The 19,194-nt window shown below is 32.9% G+C and overlaps 2 protein-coding genes, 1 non-coding gene and 2 pseudogenes across 3 annotated transcripts; 3 read left to right on the top strand and 2 right to left on the bottom strand.

The window, feature by feature from the left end:
• Positions 1–2,538: 2,538 nt before the first annotated feature.
• Positions 2,539–4,766, bottom strand: LOC108835710 (transcription initiation factor TFIID subunit 15b-like; annotated as a pseudogene).
• A 1,305-nt stretch (positions 4,767–6,071) lies between these two features.
• Positions 6,072–6,153, top strand: TRNAS-CGA (transfer RNA serine (anticodon CGA)). Its single transcript has one exon. It is a non-coding gene; the product is annotated as a tRNA-Ser (tRNA).
• A 1,229-nt stretch (positions 6,154–7,382) lies between these two features.
• Positions 7,383–8,329, bottom strand: LOC108828328 (protein LIGHT-DEPENDENT SHORT HYPOCOTYLS 5). Its single transcript, XM_018601987.2, has one exon. It carries the CDS (start codon positions 8,125–8,127, stop codon positions 7,582–7,584), a length of 546 nt encoding a protein of 181 aa, XP_018457489.2. The 5' UTR covers positions 8,128–8,329; the 3' UTR covers positions 7,383–7,581.
• Positions 8,330–12,513: 4,184 nt separating this feature from the next.
• On the top strand, positions 12,514–14,010 carry LOC108837401 (uncharacterized; annotated as a pseudogene).
• A 1,301-nt stretch (positions 14,011–15,311) lies between these two features.
• On the top strand, positions 15,312–16,509 carry LOC108840146 (uncharacterized protein At5g39865-like). The gene has a single exon (XM_018612972.2). The coding sequence runs from the start codon at positions 15,549–15,551 to the stop codon at positions 16,299–16,301; it is 753 nt and encodes a 250-aa protein (XP_018468474.2). The 5' UTR covers positions 15,312–15,548; the 3' UTR covers positions 16,302–16,509.
• The last annotated feature ends 2,685 nt before the right edge of the window (positions 16,510–19,194 follow it).

Below are 19,194 nucleotides of genomic sequence, written 5' to 3'. Positions count from 1 at the left end.
CTAGCTAGTTTTTGATTAGTCTTCATGTCTTTTTCTTTCTCATTATGGGTTTTCACTTGTCAAAGCACATTTTTAGCATAATTAAATAGAAAATGCACCTTTTCGATTTTTCTAACACATATTTAAATACCATTTGCGCATTTTCTGTTAATAGTATAGTTTGAATTCTCTGTATATTTTAAATATATATGCTTATCATGCAAATCTCTTCTCTGTTTGAGTCTTATCTTTTTCATCTTTGTTCCTCGATCTGAAACCGTTAAGCTGATTGTTTAGCTAAACGAACTTCAGTTACTTTCCAGCCTATATGAACTTTGGTAATTGGCCATTTTCTTGGACCTATTATCCTTTGCTTTAATATAATTAACGTCGCACAAAAAAAAAATATATATATATCTATACTATTAAAGAAGGATCCTATTGTGCTTTTTACTAAAATACAATTTTCTTAACAAACATTGCATATTTCATTAAGGACAATTAAGTAATATTAATAATACATCTATATTGGGTCATTTTTTCTTATCCAGCCCACTGTCCACATCAGATCTTTCTTGGACCGATTAAGAAATCAGCCCACTGGCCTTTTCTTTTTAATCATTCTTAATATTTTGTGTAGTGAACAAAAATTAATCACTTAATTATTATGTTTTTTTAACATAATTTAAGCATTCATAAAAAATTTGAATTTTTTATTGAAAACTATAAATCTTTATTAAAAGTATATAATTTTTTATTTAAAAATTAACCACATAAAATTAATTTATTAGAGTTATACCATTCGGGTACGGATCGGTTCTTTCGAGTATAGGTTTTTTGGGTTTTGAAATTAAATCTCATTCGGGTATTATAAAATTTCGAGTCGGATCTTTCCGGGTCCGGGTGGGTTCGGTTCTCATGCATAAGAATCTGAAAAATAACCAGATAACCAAAGTATCTAAAGCGGGTTCGGTTATTTTACTCAAAGTAACCAAAGTATCCGATTCGGTTCAAATTTTTGTATCCAAATTACTCAAAAGTAACCAAAAGTAATCAAAATATACATTCTATACAGTTTTTTTGGTAAAATTTTATCCAAACTATCATATTTTATCCAAAAAATACTCAAAAGTACCGAAAATAACTACTATGGTTAACTTATAATATTAATTTAAAAATATTAAGATAATTATAAATATAATTAAAACATATATTTTAAGATATATATTCACATTTCGGATATCTTTAGATGTTCATTCGGTTCTCGGTTCGAGGCGGATTTGGGACCGGTTCTTCGGATACAGCAATTTAGAACTTATTCGAATATCTACCCCGGGTCTAATCGGGTTCGGGATCATAATTTTCGGGTCGGTTTCGGATTGTTTCTTCGGATCCGAATATTTTACTCAGACCTATATTTATTTAAAATGAAACACGATAAAAAAAGATAAAAAGCTTAAATCTTTTATAAAAAAATAAATATATGAAAATATAACATTTACTAAATATTTGTCAATTTAGAAAAAATAAAGGAAAATAAACCCGCGCTTTGAAAGCGCGGATCAAAATCTAGTATATGCTTATTTAAGATGCAGGAAACAACGAATCTCATAACTAATGGCAACATTAGATTGAACATAATGCGATATGATTTTAAGTACATTTTTTTGTAAGAAAAAACATACTACAAACAATTACGGTTTGGTTAAAACAATATATGAATGGTAGGTAATATATATAGTAAACAATGTATAACAACTGTTTGAATACATATAACAATGTATAACATCCGAAATTGATTTGATATTGTATATCTCTTATATATTCTCACAATAACACTCACCAGCTAATTAGCACTGAATACAGATGAGTTGGTATAATAAACAAATGATATGTATTTCGAGTGAACCCCCTACGTAAGCAAAAAAGATACGAGGTATCAGACCGCAATCGTCAATCAGTCGATCGTATCAAGGCATTATTATTTTACAAATTGAATTTACGAGACATTTAAAAATAAATTGGACGATGAACTAATAGTTTATTAATCTAAAAAACGGCATGAAATCATAAAACTGAGCTTTGACTTTCACTTGCTTACTTCAGGTACACAAGTGCCTCGCCAGCCCTCGCTCCTGCCGTTTCTCGTGGAACATATGTTGCTATAAAATAAATAACAATAACTCTGCTAATTGTACAATGTAGTTTTGTTTGCCTAAGTGAGTGCATTTTACAAGATGAAACATGGTTTGTTTGTTTTGAACAGAGTAAAAAAAAAAACAAAAAAAAAATAGAAAAAAGAAAGAGAAACAACTAAGGGGGGAGTTGTGCTAGTAGAAAGTAAACAAAGATGAATGCACTCACCTGAATTCATCATGACCCCTTAGTTTACCCACCAATTCGCAATGCATTTTTGGAGTTAATTATCCACTTTGCTTCTATAAAACAAAACAAAAACCAAAAAATTTTAAAAACACCAACCACACATGCATAAATCATAGAGAGCCCCAAAGATAGCAAAACAAAGCAAGACACAAGCTAAAGTAAGGAGGAAAAAGGGGGTAATATTGCTCAAGGTCTAAAAGAACAAAAAACTACCTTCTTTTTTTGTTTGTATGGTATTTACCAACATATGATAAATTCATAGAACACACAACTTTTAGAGCAAATAACATCTGATTCATTGATTCTTCTCTTTTTCTCAATATGGACGTGACCGGTTTCCCCCATGGTGGTTTCTGTCTGGTCCTGAACAATAGTTATCTCTTCTTCTGTCTCCCCCACCATAGCCACCCCCTACTCCTCCTCTACCACTACCTCCGCCTCTGCACCATTTACAAGTTTTGCAAGGACCACATTATTACCAACTAATTAAAAAAACAAGGTTACTTCTAAATATAGAAGTGACACAAACACAACAAGGTCGAGTCTTATGAAAAGACGAAGTGAATGACCAACTTATTTTGGGAACTACTGAAACATTCTTTTAAGAAGCATGCACAAAGCAATCTTCAGTCTTCACATATCAAAAGCAGCCACGTCTAAAATTACAAGATAGGTCCAATGGTAAAGATGAATATACTAAACAAATCCTCAGAAGAAAACAAGGCCATACAGTTCTAAGGAACAATAAACAAAAAGCCGACACTGCATAGTAAACATATACAGATATTCCAAACAAAAACCTACTAATAAAGAAGCAGGAAAGCTACCTGTGGTCAAAAGCAGGAGCTTTGGGTGCAGACTTCTCTGCCATTGTTACACCAATCTTGCTCCCCCTCATTTCATAATCTACAAATACAATCCACCATCGTTCATCAAATAAAGAACTTTCAAGGAATGCAATAAACTAGACTCCAAGTCCATGGTACAACATACTGTTGAAAAAGCCTCCTGCAGAGTGTGCGGCGCTAGGATCTTCATAAGCCAGGCATGCGTCACCTTTATTCTTTCCCTTCTCATCAGTGTATATCTTGATATTATAGGGCCACTGATCCTTGTAACCCCTCTTCTGCTTGATTCTTCCAACCTATCCAACAGGAAGTGCACTCTCCAAATCAGCACAATAATTAAAACAAATACAGAAAACAAGAATCCATGTCAAGGGAGAAGTTCATTCACATAAGTTTAAAAACACACAACAAAAGTAATTAAAAGACCAGTGTTATTACTTGGCCAATACCACCAAAGAGATCCTTGAGTTCATCAACAGTCACATCCGGAGGTAAATTAGATATGTATATTCTGGCATTATCACATGTATCATCACAATTTTCATCACACTGCTTCACTTTTTCAGCAGGTACATCTCCTCCATAACTAGCTTCCTGGCGCCGAGGAGCGTTACCGCCATCATAACCACCACCACCAGGTGCATCACCGCCATAACCCGCTGTGGGACCACCACCAGCATAGCTAGAAGGAGGGGGAACTGCTTCCATAGCATACCCGGAAGGTGGTGGAGGGTAACTGCCAAAAACATCATAGGATGGAATAGGTGCCAAGGGAGGGGGTTTAGGACCCTGACCATAAGAACCATTATCCCTATCCCTATGTTGATTGTTACTCTACCATAAGAGCCACCACGACCACCACCATCATATCTACTACTCTCATAGCTCCTACCACTATCACGACCTCGGCTATATCCACCACCTCCTCGATCTCCACCAGTACTAGATGGAGCACGTGCACCACACTTGTTACATTCAACTCTCCTTGCAAAGTTCACGTTTCCACGGCTATATACAAACAGTTCCCCCAGGGTAAACATACTTCCACCAAGGAATCCCTCAGACAAATCCACACTACACAATGGATCCTATATAAAACTACTAAAGATTAAATAGATTAATGCTAATCATTACCTAGGGTTAGGGCAATGCCAATCACCATCTCTACCACCACCACCTCCTCTTCCACCGCGATCACCTCCTTGATATCCACCGCCACCGCCTGAATCGAAATCAAATCATTCAACGTTAAAATCTACAGATATGCAACGAAAAAATCATTCAGATGTCGAGCAATCAGAATCACAAACCTCGATTGCCTCTCCCGCCTCCGCCGCTGTAACCACCGCGTCCACCGTATCCACCTTCGCCGGAGGAACCGCGTCCTACATATTGAGCATCACTGCCTCCATAACCTCCACCTCCTCCGGCGCCGTCTTGATTGTACATCCCAGACATGACCTAGGGTTTGCGATAGACGACAGGCTAAAACACTTTGCTAACTGTGAGCTTCTTTAGAAACAGTTTTGTCTTTTAATTGTCTTAAAATCTCATCTTTGCCGACAGGTTTGTAAGAAATTACTGAACATATTTTTCTATAACTCAAAACGACACCGTCTACAAAGCCCATTTTCATCTAACCTTATTGAAACCCAGCCCAATAACAGTTTTGACGTGGGTTATTTCCTCAAGCTCAAGCGTGACAATGAAAAATCCAAAGTTTGTGTAATTACGACAAGAGGAAATGATCAAACCAAGTCCACCAAAGTCACAGCTTTTATGTCATGTGATCATTTTGTTGGTACAAACTATTCAATATGTATGATATGTTTTCTGGCCATCCAATGCCTTAACACGACTAACTGGGAAGTATTGACGTGCGATTAGGGATAGCATTTAGGTTTAAATTTCGGTTTCGGTTAGTTTGTTTTTTTTGGATTTTAGAAAGTTTTAATCGAAATTAGTTCGATTAGATTTATATTTGGTTTGAGTTCAATTTGGTTTATGTTGGACACTGTTTAGTTCATTTTTGTTTATGTTTGTGCGATTCAAGCGAGTTGAATTTTAGTTTTGTTCTATTTTAGTTACAAAATACAATTGATAAACTATAAAATAAATCATCATTTGACACTAAATTACTAATTTTTTTATATTTAAATGTAAAGTAAACATCATAATAACCTGCATGTAGATAACATAATTCAATAATATTTATATAGTTATATTTAAATTTAATATGAATACCATGGGTAGTTTTTCAGTTTTAATGATAGTGTTTTAGATTAATATTCTTTTATTTTGTTGTTAGTTGTGCTTCTTCTATTTTTAAGTAAAATGTATAAAATTATATTTAGTTGTTTATGTTAGATTGTTAAATATTTTAGATCTTAATATTTTAGTATATTTAGTTAATCTACCTAAATAAATACTCCGGTTTGTTGGTTTGGTAACCGAACCAAACTATTTTGATTAATAGAACTTTTAACCAAATGATTGAGACATATTTTTGGGTTTGATTTGGTCAGTTGGGATTTGGTTGGTCCGGTTAGGCTTGCCTCGGTTCTGATTTTTTTTGCACACCCATAGTTCGAGACAGCAAAACACACGCCTCTAACGCTTTTGCTGACGCGTTTGACATGTTCTTCTTATTGATCACAAATTCACAACACACTACTTAGAAGGACGGTACCGAACATTATGCGCGTTTGCTAATTTCATTTCTGCTCCAATGAAAAAAGGGTTATTACTGGTTGCCATAGCCTAGAGAAATACCTCATCTCCAACTGGGACGTACCTGCAAACCAATCCAAGTGATCTGATATACTATAATATTATTTTTGTTTTAATTCTTAACAAGATGTCGATATGTCCGAGTGGTTAAGGAGATTGACTCGAAATCAATTGGGCTTTGCCCGCGCAGGTTCGAATCCTGCTGTCGACGTTTTATTTTTATTCAGTTTTCTTCTATTTTCAAAAGACATGTCTATGACAAATGGAGTGTGAAAATATGTTCTTTTTCCTTGCAGTTGATCAGTCTATTCATATTCGTTTTTCTTTTCAATTCAATTTAATTAGGTCTACTCACTATATTTAGCACCCATTATTTTTATTTATTTTTTCTTTTTGGTCGAAACATAACAGTAGCTTTTTCTGGTAACAGTATTATATAGTTTTCTTATTTTCCATCATAGTTGTAAGCAATTATCAACTATAATCCTTTTCAAAACATATTAGGCTCTTTTGGCAGATAAAGTACTAATGGTAAACTATGTGAACATGTAGGATCAGGATTTCAGTCTGCCATCTTACTAATTCGCACGTTCCAAGCAATAGCACATCTTGAAGACCATGTAATCATCTCTAGTTATTATATAGCTATAATTAGCTAACCGTTTTTTATCTGTGCTAAGGAAGTGCTTTGAGTTTGAGATATATGAAAGTGTGTTACGTTTGATAGAACTTTAAAATGTGTTTGGTTTGGAGAAAAAAATTCAAAAGAATGATGTTCTAGAGTATTTCTTTTTCAATATTATGATAAAGACGTGTGTGTTGTTTAGCAAGAGAATTAATGCTAGGGTTGGCCACTGGTCCCTTTTAAAGCACTTAAATTTTAACTTTTAAAGACCACCCACTATAATTTTAATTTTATTTTTGCTATTTCTGAGAAAAATTGATTTCGAGCTTGGACTATTTTCCTATTTCTTTAGGGAAGTACACAACGTGTATTCAACTCATACGTTATCTATTATTATATTTCTCACGTGAATTCCATGAGCACTGAAAAACAATCGTCTATTTCTATCCCTACCAAATGTAAATAATTTTCTTTTTTTTTGGTAAAACCAAATGTAAATAATTTCTAGGATAACTCAAGTTTTTTGAAGTCGTTGACATTGTAAAGAAGAAATAAAAATAATACGTTAGTAGGAAGATGATCATCACCATCATCATCAAAGCTCACCATCATCATTAAAGCTTTAAAAGAAAGCACCTGAAGATTCGTGACTTGTGAGAGAAATCACAACTCACGTGAGCTTCAAGAATTCGCACGTACGACCATCCAACTATACAATTTCGTACTGATCTATCAATCACGGTGAAAAAAAAAACAAGCGATCACTGTATATGACTAAACATAACAATTTTTTTTTAGTAATTTTTTTAATAATATTATAAAATAAAATAAAATTTCATTAATAATGGGTCATCCATCCTCTTTTCCATGAATACAATTGCAATATACATCTCAATAAGTAATACACAAAATATATGATTACTAGAAAGCAAAGAACATAAGAATAAACTATACCAACTATATATAATTTATTAAGATTTAGCATCGGTTATTTGGATTCCGTCGGTTGCGTGACTATACCATAGTTGAAGCAACGACCAAAGCAGCACCACCGCTTCCTCCACTGCCTTCCCCACCATCGACGTTTGGAGTTGCCTTGGCTGTAAAGGGCCGTTTCCTTTTTTTCTTATCGTAGGGAATCCCTCGAGCCTTAGCCTGAGTTTCACGGACTTCTTTGAGATAGATCCTAACAGCCTTGGCAGCAAAAGGGTTTGACTCGGGAAGGCCACCGCCTATTTCCTCGAACGCAGCCCTAAGACGGCCGATGAGAGCGTCGAGACTTCCCCAAGCTTGCCTGAGAGGGCAAGTGCACTGAGCCGGTGGGTCTGGCTCTCCGAAGAAGGGACAAGCCAGGACGTGGACTTTGGTCTTACCAAACTGGTCGAGGTACTTAAGGAACTCGATGACGTGTGCGCCACTGCAACGAGACAGGCTCAGAGGTGGCTTGTGGTTCTTTAAGTACTGAAGGACAGTGTTCCAGTCTCGTCTTTTCTGTGACTCATAGCGGCTTGGTGATGAGGAGGAACTTGCTGCTGCCTTCGCAGCGGTTTCTCCCTCCATCTATGTAATTATATCAGATGTAGTTTAGGTGTTGGGTTCTTGATTTTGTTTGTGAGTCAGATGTATGTGTGTGAGTGAGAAAGAGAGGATGACTTTTATTTTTGCTCAGTCACAAGTCACAAGCAAACAAGTTGGACTTGATTATTCATATTGTAGGTGCTCACCTTTAATTACGTCCCATCATCATATTTCTTTCTGTGAGGAAAAAAGAAATATGTAAATTTAGATGCATCTAATTTCTATTGCCCATCATGTTTTAGCTTTCATTTTGTTTTAAAATAGAATTTGAAACGATTTTATTTGTAGTGACTTTCTTTTAGATGGGTTTTTATGGATTGAAAATTCTAATATGAATTTTGTTATACTACTATAAAATTCCACCTAAAACCATAAGGACTGTTTCTTGTATATTTTTAACTAAAAACTCCATACAAATACTTTTAAATTACTTACAAAATTTAGATATTCTTTTTTGTTGTGCAACACAAATTTTAGAAATTCATAACTTAAAATATTATCAATAGTTATGAATTTTAAAGTATTTTGTGACATGTCAAGTTCAATAATAATAAATTCTAAATAAGTTTTGAAATTCATATTTGAATAACAGTGAATTTGTCATTTTCATACTGTTAGCATGAAATTCATATTTGAATAAATTCTAAATAAGTTTTGAAATTCATATTTGAATAACAGTGAATTTGTCATTTTCATACTGTTAGCATGAAATTTTCAGTTAAAATATATCCCTTTGATTTCTTGATATGTTTTTGTAGGATCTTCTTGTTGATTAAAGATTCACACCTGCATTATATCTGGATTAAGAAAATAAGTGAATACAAGTGTCGGCAAACCTTAAGGGTTTAGGCTTATAGTATCGTTCACATTTGTCAAAATAATATTTTGTGTTCATATAAAATGTAAAAACAAAGTGAGAGTAATTAGAGATTTACATAAAAGTGCATGGCCCTAAATCTTGGTTATATTTAATTAACATATATACTTTGACATTTCTGATTACTTTCTAAAGATAGCAGAGTATTTATCCATATATCATATACTTTCATCACTAACATTCAACAAAGTTATGAACCAAATCATTTTCGAAGTTGACATTTCTGATGTACACGTCTAAAGTTTTTTTCTTTGGTAAACATGTTATTATTACCGATTTTAAATGTTTGACAAACCATACATTAGAAACTAGTAGCAGAGAAAAAAAACTAGTAGCAGAGAAATTAAAACAGCTAAACTAATTAAAACGCTAAAAATGACAGTAAAGCACAAGAGACTACAAGTCCACAACCTCGGACGATGAGCAAACCGGCCTTCTAGATTCCAACCGCGTTGAACCAACCACCAAGAAGAAGCACCGCGTTGCTTTCGTCTTAGTTGGCACGTTGCACATCTAAAGGTTGCTATTTTTAGGGAACTTAATTAGCGACGTTGAGACTACCATTCCAATCTAATGCTTTATAGTCAATTGGTAAATGGTACCTCCCGTGATACATTTTGATTTAATCATTTATATATCTTGTTGATACATCAAATCATATCAATAGATAGTCGGTCCAATATTTATTCCATTATAGGAAACGCAACTTTTTCCCCTTTCAAGTTTCAACAGATTAAAGTTCAAAAAAAAAAACGTTTCAACAGATTGTTAATTTCTTTACCCTTTTTTGAACATTTAATTTCTTTACCATTTCCTCTCATTGAAGTTAATTGATAGCTGACTAGTAGCTGTAAACATGATAGCATCAATGATCGTTACAAACTGTCCGTCCTGCTTAATTAGTACGTAATTGACGGCATATATTATCAATTAAACCCATGGTAGATAGACCAACAACTAGTTAACTGCCATGAAGACTAGCTAAATTCTAAGTTTATTTTCAGTATTTTAACTTGAGAATGTTATAAATCATGGTATCGAAATAAGATTTATTTTGTAATATACTAATATAAACATGCAATGGCATTGGATTTGATTAAATACGAAAAAACGAAAAAGAGAAAATAAATGGTGAGGAGTTGGTAGTGGCCAGTGTGGGTCAAGAGAATGAAGAAAAATATTGGCCATTAAAGTTCTAATAGTTTAATCCACGCAATTTCATTTCAGGGAGCCCTTCATTTCATCACTCACTCGCCGTTTACACAACATTCATTGTTGTGTTTACTGCTTAGTTCCGTACCTATGCGGTCACCCCTTTCCACTTTTTAGTAGTTCATCCATTGCATACGTATTAACATGTTTTGTTTTCTTTTAAATCTCTTTTTTCTACGAATTTTCTTCTAAATCTCATATAAACCCTACAACATAATCATAAATTCATAATGGCATATACCATTATGAGATCTCATCTGCTGTCAAACAAACAAAATGGTCGATCTCATCTTGTGCTATAAAACAACATAAACGTAACTCAATCTGTATTTTTATTTTTAATAAAATACATTATCTTCTTCTTAGTCTTTTTTTTTTTTGAAAAAGGAAGGGTTAAACCCGGGTTACTATTGGAACCAGATCTAACCCCCGGGGGAGTCGCAAGCCTGCGGATGGACTCCTTCTCCTGGGCATTCAAATGGGTCCTAAAGCATGGACTCATATCCGCGTTAGGTGAACAGAACAATGTGACTTAGTTTCACATAGCAGGAGGATCGAACCTGAAACGTGTTAGTGTCCCAGACCCGTCTACTGCCACTTGACCACAAGGCCCGTTCAAAAAAAAAAAAAAAAGTAGCATAACTTATATCTTTTGTCTTTATAAATTGTTTGTTGCGTGTATATCTTTTTCTGAATTATGACACTGGAAATGAGAGATCTCGAATAATTTACGCCATCTCGACTCATTTTGAGTCCATTGTGTTTGAAACTTGAGAGATGATGACACAAAATAATGCTATTAAAGATTTAAAGTTACCAAAATATTAAAATACTAAGCTTTTTTTCAAGAAAAAAAATATATTAAAATACTAGTAACAAATTGGCACTTTCTTTGAGGGGACTGTTCTAAGAGCATCTCTAAAAGACACTATATTTGAAGTTTTGAGTAGTGAAACTTCAAATATAGAGTGTCAGAACTCAAAACTTCAAATTTGAAGTTTCATATTTTTCATTGCATTTTGGTCCTTACATTTACATACTATATTTATGATTCTTAAATATTTTGTCATTTAATATTTTTAATCCTTCAAAATTTTATAACTCATAAATATTTCAAATTTGCTTTAATAATTTTAATTTTAGAAATAAAATTAAATAAAAACTTTAAAATAAGTCTTTTTCAAAACTAGATTTAGATAACAACAAAATTAGAAAATAAAATTAACAAATGCACTAATTGATCATATATGGAAGTATTACGAAAATAGTTTTATAGAATAATATAGTATTTTACTTGTAATTTAATATTTAATTTTGTATTTCTATGTAGGTTTATATATTTTACTGTATCATTTTATTAATTAATATTTCTATAACATATTTATATATGTGCTATTTATTTATAAAGTTTTATGAATTTAAATTAAGTATTATAAATATAAGCATCATAGTGTAAAATACAAATAGTTTTGAAATTAATTTTGAAGTTTTACTTTTGGAGAACACTACCTTAAAACTTTAAATATAGAGTTCTGGAAATTTCAAAATAGAGAGTGCTTTTAGAAATGCTCTAATAAAAAAAAGACGCAGGGATATTTAAGAATTGTACAAATCAAACGTCAATGATATATCAACGATAATCAAATTAGGTCGATTAATGGAAAATGATTATCCATTCCTTAATATATTTTTTTGTGACAACCCATTCCTTAATATTACAGAAGACTTAATACACACACATATATATGACTATATGAGTCTGTATTAATACAAATCAAATAGAAAATTACGCTTTAAATTCGTTAATTTTTCTAGATTTCTATCAAAGAACAAATGCATTGATTAATATCGTATTAAATAAAAATGAAAAATCAGTTGCTGGATGTAACAGAAGGTGCAACTCTCCAGCTACGTACATTCGGAGAATCTTCTCCTCTCTGGTCACTTGCGTTAAACAGATATGGATATAGAGTGTAGGGGTGGGTACGAAACAGATATCCGGAATTTTTAGGATATACGTGATCCAATCCATCCTATATGAATAATCGATTTTTCGATCCGATCCGCTCCATAATCTTCCAAACATTCGGTATTACGGATATCCGGTAAAATCAGTATATTTCATGATGTTTTGTAAAGCGTTGGGACAGTTTAGACCTGGTTGGGTTTCTCCAAGTCAGTATCAGCTTAGAGAGCCATTGTTAAATGATGAACAACAAAGGACCAAGGAAAAATTGAAGATTATAGAAGAAGAATGAGACAGAGAAGGTTGCACAGTGATGACAAATGCATGGAACGATGAAAAGAAGAAGCATAATGAATTTGTGTGTCAACTCAAGGGGATGTACATGTTTTCTTCCATCAAAAGACACATATAAGGATTGTCACACGGGTGAGTACATCTTAAAATAAACTGACCAGTTGATTGAAAATATTGGAGTTGAAAAAATAGTGCAAGTGGTCACTGGTAATGCTATAAACAACGTGGCAGCTGCGAAGATGCTGAAATAAAAGAGACCAATGATATTCCGGACAGTTGTGCTACTCACACTTTAGATTTGCTGCTTGAGACAATTTCCAAGCTTCTATGTATTGCAACGATAATAGATCAAGCGAAGGCTGTTACTATATTTGTATATGATCATCATACGACATTGTCCATGATGAGAACATATACAAAGAAAAAGATCTCGTGAGACCAGAAGCAACAAGATTTGCCACTTGTTTTTTGACTTTGCAAAACCTATACCAGAAGAAGGCACAACTGATGAGCATATATGTTTGGCAGTGATGAATGGCATGATTGTAAGCACTCAAAATGTGTGAAGAGTAAAAATGCGTTTGATACGATAATGAGTCATGGATTTTGGAGTACTGTGATGGATGTGTTGAAGATCTTCAGTCCTTTAGTGAAGTTTCTAAGGCTGGCTGAAGGAGAAAACATACATTCTCTTGGATTCATCTATGGTGAGATTGTCGAAGCTAAGAAGCCTATTAAAGAAGCTTCAAATCATTTAGAGAAAAATTTCCAAACTATCTTTTGGATCATTGATGAGAAAATAAAAGATAGGTTAGATTGTTCTTTGCATGTTGATGCATACTTTTTCAAGCCTTATTATTTCTACAAAGATCCAGAAATGCTAAGTGATTTTAAGATCATGGATAGATTTATAGCTTGTGCCGACACTTTTTATCATGGCGATTTTGAGAAACAAGATATAGTTGTGAATCATCAGATCAGTTTTTACAAGAACAAACGTGTCTCATTCGGCAGACCTTTAGCACTGAAAGGATGTGCGATTAAAGATGACAACTTTGATCCATGTTTATATGTTCATATTACTTGTTTTTCATTAAGTTTTGATCTTTATTCATCATATATAACTGAATTGATTGTAGGGAATTGGTGGTCCACATATGGATGTGATACACCAACTCTTCAAAAGATGGCTACAAGGATCCTTGCTTTAACATCAAGCTCTTCCGGATATGAAAGAAACTGGAGTTACTTTGAAGAGGTTAGTTTATTAGTTTTTTTTTCTTTAAGAATGTGATATTAGTGTTGAAATTCATTATTCTTTTATTACAGATTCATACAAGAAAAAGAAACAGGTTGGATGTCAATCGCTTAAATAGCTTATTGTATGTGCAATTCAATGCAAAGCTGTTTAAGAAGCAGAAAAAATTAAAGAGCAAAATGCTGATGTGATATACGATGATGGTAATGAAGATACAGTAGAAGAATAGCTCATGGATCGTGTAGAAGAGATGGATAATGATCTTAATTTTCTGTTTGTAACCCAAGCTCCAAGAGTACGAGATGTATATGATGACGACTTTGAATCTGAAAAATATGTTGTGGACATGGAGTTTGAAATAGATATATATCAAGATACTCCTCTTTTCTATGACTCACAATCTAATTAGTAAGGTTTGTAAGTATGGTCGCAGTTGCCCAAAAGAAAAAAAAGAAAAAGCATGATTCCGAAGAAGGGAAAAAAATAATTCAAATGAAAGGCAAACCCAAAAATGAGAATAAGGAATAGAGAGGGAAAATAAGACCAGGATCTCACAAGCTTATGCTATGCTATGCTATACGAATTGGGTTGTTTCATAGGCCCGTCATATAGGAGAATCCATGGGCCCAACACTACCATATAGTGTATAACGCATATACACACACGTGATAGTGTGGGAAAAAAAAGATGCGGGAAGGAGACATTGTCATCTTTAGCTTTCGTCAAAGTTGTGACACGTGAAGCTTGTCAGAATTCAGAATCCACCACTCCACGTGCCGTGTGTGCGTATAATATCGACTTGTTATCAGCTTTTTTTTTTGTTGTGTGTGCGTTAATAATATTGACATCAAAATCTGATTAAACAACAAAATTGGCCTTTGAAAATAAAATAATCTTAGGGCTTCCTTAATGAATCTTTCATAGAATTAATTATGAATAAATATTCCTTTCGTTTCACAAAAAGTATCACTGATACACTTTTCACATATATTAAAAAACTCATTAAATACATTTATATTTTCATTAATATCACATATCAAACCAATATTATTTTAGATAAACATATTTATTTATAAGATCAATGTATTTTGTAATTAATTTTGAACTGAAAGATTATATAAATTGCATTATACATTGTAGAATGATATTTTTTATGAAACAAGAAAAATGTGTGAGAAAACGGAATGAGTAGTAAGAAAACAAAATGAAAACGTTTCTTTTGTTAAATTGTTAAAAGCCACAAATTGCAAAATATAAAATTTGTGTTGACCAATGGCATCGGTTTTATCAAATCGTGCGGTCATCGTCGCCAAAAAAATATGGTCATCAAAAGCTGTCAAAGACGGTTTTCCCGAGCAGTTTGCACTACACTGCACCGAGCAGTTTGCACTACACTGGCTATTTAAGATTCGATTTAAATGTGTTATTAAATACAAGTAGTTTGCACTACACTACACTGTAACTTTTTGATACTAGTATGTTACAGTAATCACTAATCATTTGTTATACCCTCATCACGTGATTATTCCTCTTTACTCTTACTTCATTTGTTTTTTCCCACATCAACATCAATGAATGAAGAAGGTACTACTAGTAGTATTAAACAGACTACAAACTATCATTAATAACGCTAAAAAATCACATGTTTTATCATAACCAATGTTGTTTTAACTTATACTAGTACCAAGCAAAATGCTACAAAAATAACCATACCAATCTTCCAACTCTTCCAAAAACTCTCTCTACACATCCAAACTCTAAATTTCAGCTTCTCCGCCGTTCTAAACCGTCAGTCAATGTGGCGTCCATCAAGCAAATCGTCTGTTAAGATTCACAAAACATACTCTCCCACCGCCTCCTTCAAAGACATCCACCACCTCTGCAAAGACAACGATTCCTCTTCTTCTCCCTCTCTCTCCAGAGTTTTCCGCCGAGTCTGCGCTGCCAACTTGATCCTCCGTTCCTGGCCAACTCGTCCTCCGTCTGACCACCTCCTCCTCCTCCGCGCAGACTCCGAACCTGTCGTCACTCTACGGCGGAATCCGGAACCAGATGCGATACGGATCTCTATCCCCGGCGCGGAGAGTAGCATCGTCGTGTACTTCACCAGCCTCCGCGTCGTTCGTCCCACCTTCGAGGACTGCCGAGCCGTCACGGCGATCCTCCGCGCCTTCCCCGTGCGAGTCGACGAGAGAGATCTCTCGATGGACGCGTCTTTCGCCGCCGAGCTGGAGCGGATCTTCGCCGGAGAGAAGGATCTTCCGACGAAGCTGCCGCGCGTGTTCATCGGCGGACGGTACGTCGGGGGAGCGGAGGAGGTGAAACGGCTTCACGAGATCGGAGAGCTGAAGAAGCTCGTGCAGGAGTTTCCGAGGGTTGAGCCAGGGGTTTGTGAGATGTGCGGCGGTTATAGGTTCGTGCCGTGCAACGGCTGTCACGGTAGTCACAAGGTGTATAGGGAGAAGCTAGGTTTCAGAACATGCTCAAGTTGTAACGAGAACGGCCTCGTCAGGTGTTCGTCTTGTTCGTATTTCGCATCTCAGGCCTAGTTCATAGGTTTTTTTTTGTTTTTTGGTTATAATTCTATAGGGAAATTGGAATATTTTAATTGGGAAGGGGTAGCTTTCAGCTTGTCTTTAGATAATTAGATTCGTATAGATTAAATGTGATGTGAACGTGATTAGCAGCTAACATTTGTTTTTCTTTGCTGTCAAAGAGTATAATGTAAGTGTTATTATCTTCAAAATTTTAAAACTATAGTAGATCCTGATAAAATGCGGTAAGGAAGAAAAGTAAGGTCTAAATAGCTTAGATTTGTGTATTGTTGGTCAACAATAGTAGATGCTAATAGCACAAATAACAACAACAACAAAAATGCAAATGTAGAAACGATAAATAAATAACTAATTGATAACAAAACACTCATTTCTGCAAAAATAGAAAGAAAGAAGATAATTAGATTAGCTAAACCACAAATTTGCACTATTATTTACAAGATAGCAGTTACTTATATTTACTTACAACTAAACCTATTGACTGAGTGGTTCTGAAAGAGATAATAGTCAAGAAGAAAAAGAAAGACGATCAAGATTTATATAGGCCTTAAGAGGTTGATCAGGTCTTTATTTGTATATATTTTTCTAGCCTAAATTACGGGCCGCTACCAGAACTTTGGGCTAAAAAGAGGTTGATCAGGTCTTTGTTCTCTCAGTCTCATAAGAAAACAAATTCTTCATTAGTGGACATCTCTGATGGTGCACATAGTTTCAAGCGTACAGTCAAAACTCTTTTTAGACCAAATGTGGGAGACAATCTCATACGGTATTTACTTTGCTGCCTCATCTTGCATGGCTCTTCTCTGAGCTCCATAAACCTTGGTTAATTAGTAAGATCTGAAACCAGCAACTTTGATCAACTAGTCTCAAAGTTGTGAAGAAGGTATACTTTTGTTGTGACTTGTGAGCAGCACTATCTTGGTGCCAAATTCAAAGATAACGATAGGGAAATATTTTGCTGAATCCACACTCTCCTTTGAAAAAAGCTATGTGATTTCTACTCCTTTTCAAATTAACTTCCTAGTGGAAACTAGAGTTTGAGTGTTGTGTTTGGTCTTATGTTGTTGATATATTTGGTTAGTCACACCCTCCCATAGCTACTGAAGCGTGCTTGATATATCTTGTTTAAGCATTTGCATCATAAGCATCTCTGTCAATACCATAAACTCCTTATCTTCAGCTCTAATTCCTCCTTGAACATTTCCCTACAGTGCAACAAACTCAACACATACTTTTCAAATAACCATCTTTTTTTTTGTGCCGTTTTGGTTTGTATCGAGTAGAATCTTAGAGTTACATTCTTCTAGTGTCTTTATCAAGAGTCAAAACTTCATAAGATTGCACCAAAAAAAAAAACTTCATAAGAGATCATCGATACACTTTAATTAAACTTTAGAAATTCGATTTTTATATTTTTTTATTATATTATTTAGTATATATTTTTATGTTTCATAGGTATAGTTTTACTATCAAAATGTATTGAATTGTTAAGAAAAAATAGAGATAATTCTATTGTTAATAAAACTAACAATATAATGTTTAGTTTATACTTATATAAAAATATATATAGATAAATTATTAATTTATGATTTTAATTGGACTATATATTTATATAGAATTTTTTCAAAAATTATTATCTTATTATTTTATCAATTTGTGTCATATTTTAAATCGGTCTAACTCGAGATCGATTTTTTTTATTAATTTATAGTGTTATTAATTTATCGAGTATTAATTTATATAATTTATCAATTGGATGTAACATCAAAGCGGATAATATGAATATAAATGACAAATAGACAAATAAACAGTACTTCACTCAGATTGGAAGATAATGTATCAAGTCATAAGGAATTTAAAATAATAAAATGGAAACATGTATAAAAATGTACAGATTGAAGACAATTATATAAACTGAATTTCATTTCATGAACATGTGAAAATGATGTAAAACTGATAGTGCCATTTCTTTTTCTTTATTGATTTTCCTGAGAGTTAGGCCAGCCTTTGCCAAGAGCCAGAGACTTTATTAATTTCCAAATATTTAAGTATTGATATTATTTAATTAGTTTTAGTGATTTTATTTTTCATAGTTTACTTTAGTTTTTTCTATTTTATTTTCAAAATAAACATTTTTAAAAGTATTGACTTTTGATAATGTTAAATTATGATAGTGATATTTCATGTTATGATTGGTGGTTTAAATCCTATAGAATTAAATATTTTAAATTTTTCTAATTTATTTATTTTTAATTTATTTTATTTAAATTTATTGAAATTTTTATTTAAAATTTATTACTTTAATGAGTTGTATAATTTTATTGTTAGTATATACCTTTTATATTTTTTATATATATATATATCTATTCGTAAATATTTTATTTTTATATTCAATTAAATAAAAAAATCTCCAAGACATTATTTACAAATTGATTTTGACACAGATTTTCTCTATAATCATTTTCACTAAATAAATTGACATGACATATTAAAAATCATGACATGGTTTATGGTTAAATATAAGTAGACAATCACATTTATTGTTATTTATATTTTTGATTAACTTTTTTGAATATGTTAATAAATTATACATTATTATTAAAATAAATATATTCAAATACGATATTAGATAATATAATAATAAAAATATATATATATATATATATATATTAAAATATAATTTAAAATAAACAAAATTATTTATTTTATCTTAATTTTTTGTTCAATTAAATCAATTTTATATTAAAATACTGATAAGAAAATAATAAAATTTAAAATAATTATAATTTTTTAAAAATATAATTTAAATTTAAAATTTTATTACTGCATGGTGCGCAGAAAAATACTTAATTTAATTTAATATAATTGCTCTGTCTTTTCACTTGAT

This window comes from Raphanus sativus, chromosome 2, assembly GCF_000801105.2.
Source record: "Raphanus sativus cultivar WK10039 chromosome 2, ASM80110v3, whole genome shotgun sequence".
NCBI lineage: Eukaryota > Viridiplantae > Streptophyta > Magnoliopsida > Brassicales > Brassicaceae > Raphanus > Raphanus sativus.
This window is presented reverse-complemented; position numbering and strand designations above follow the sequence as displayed.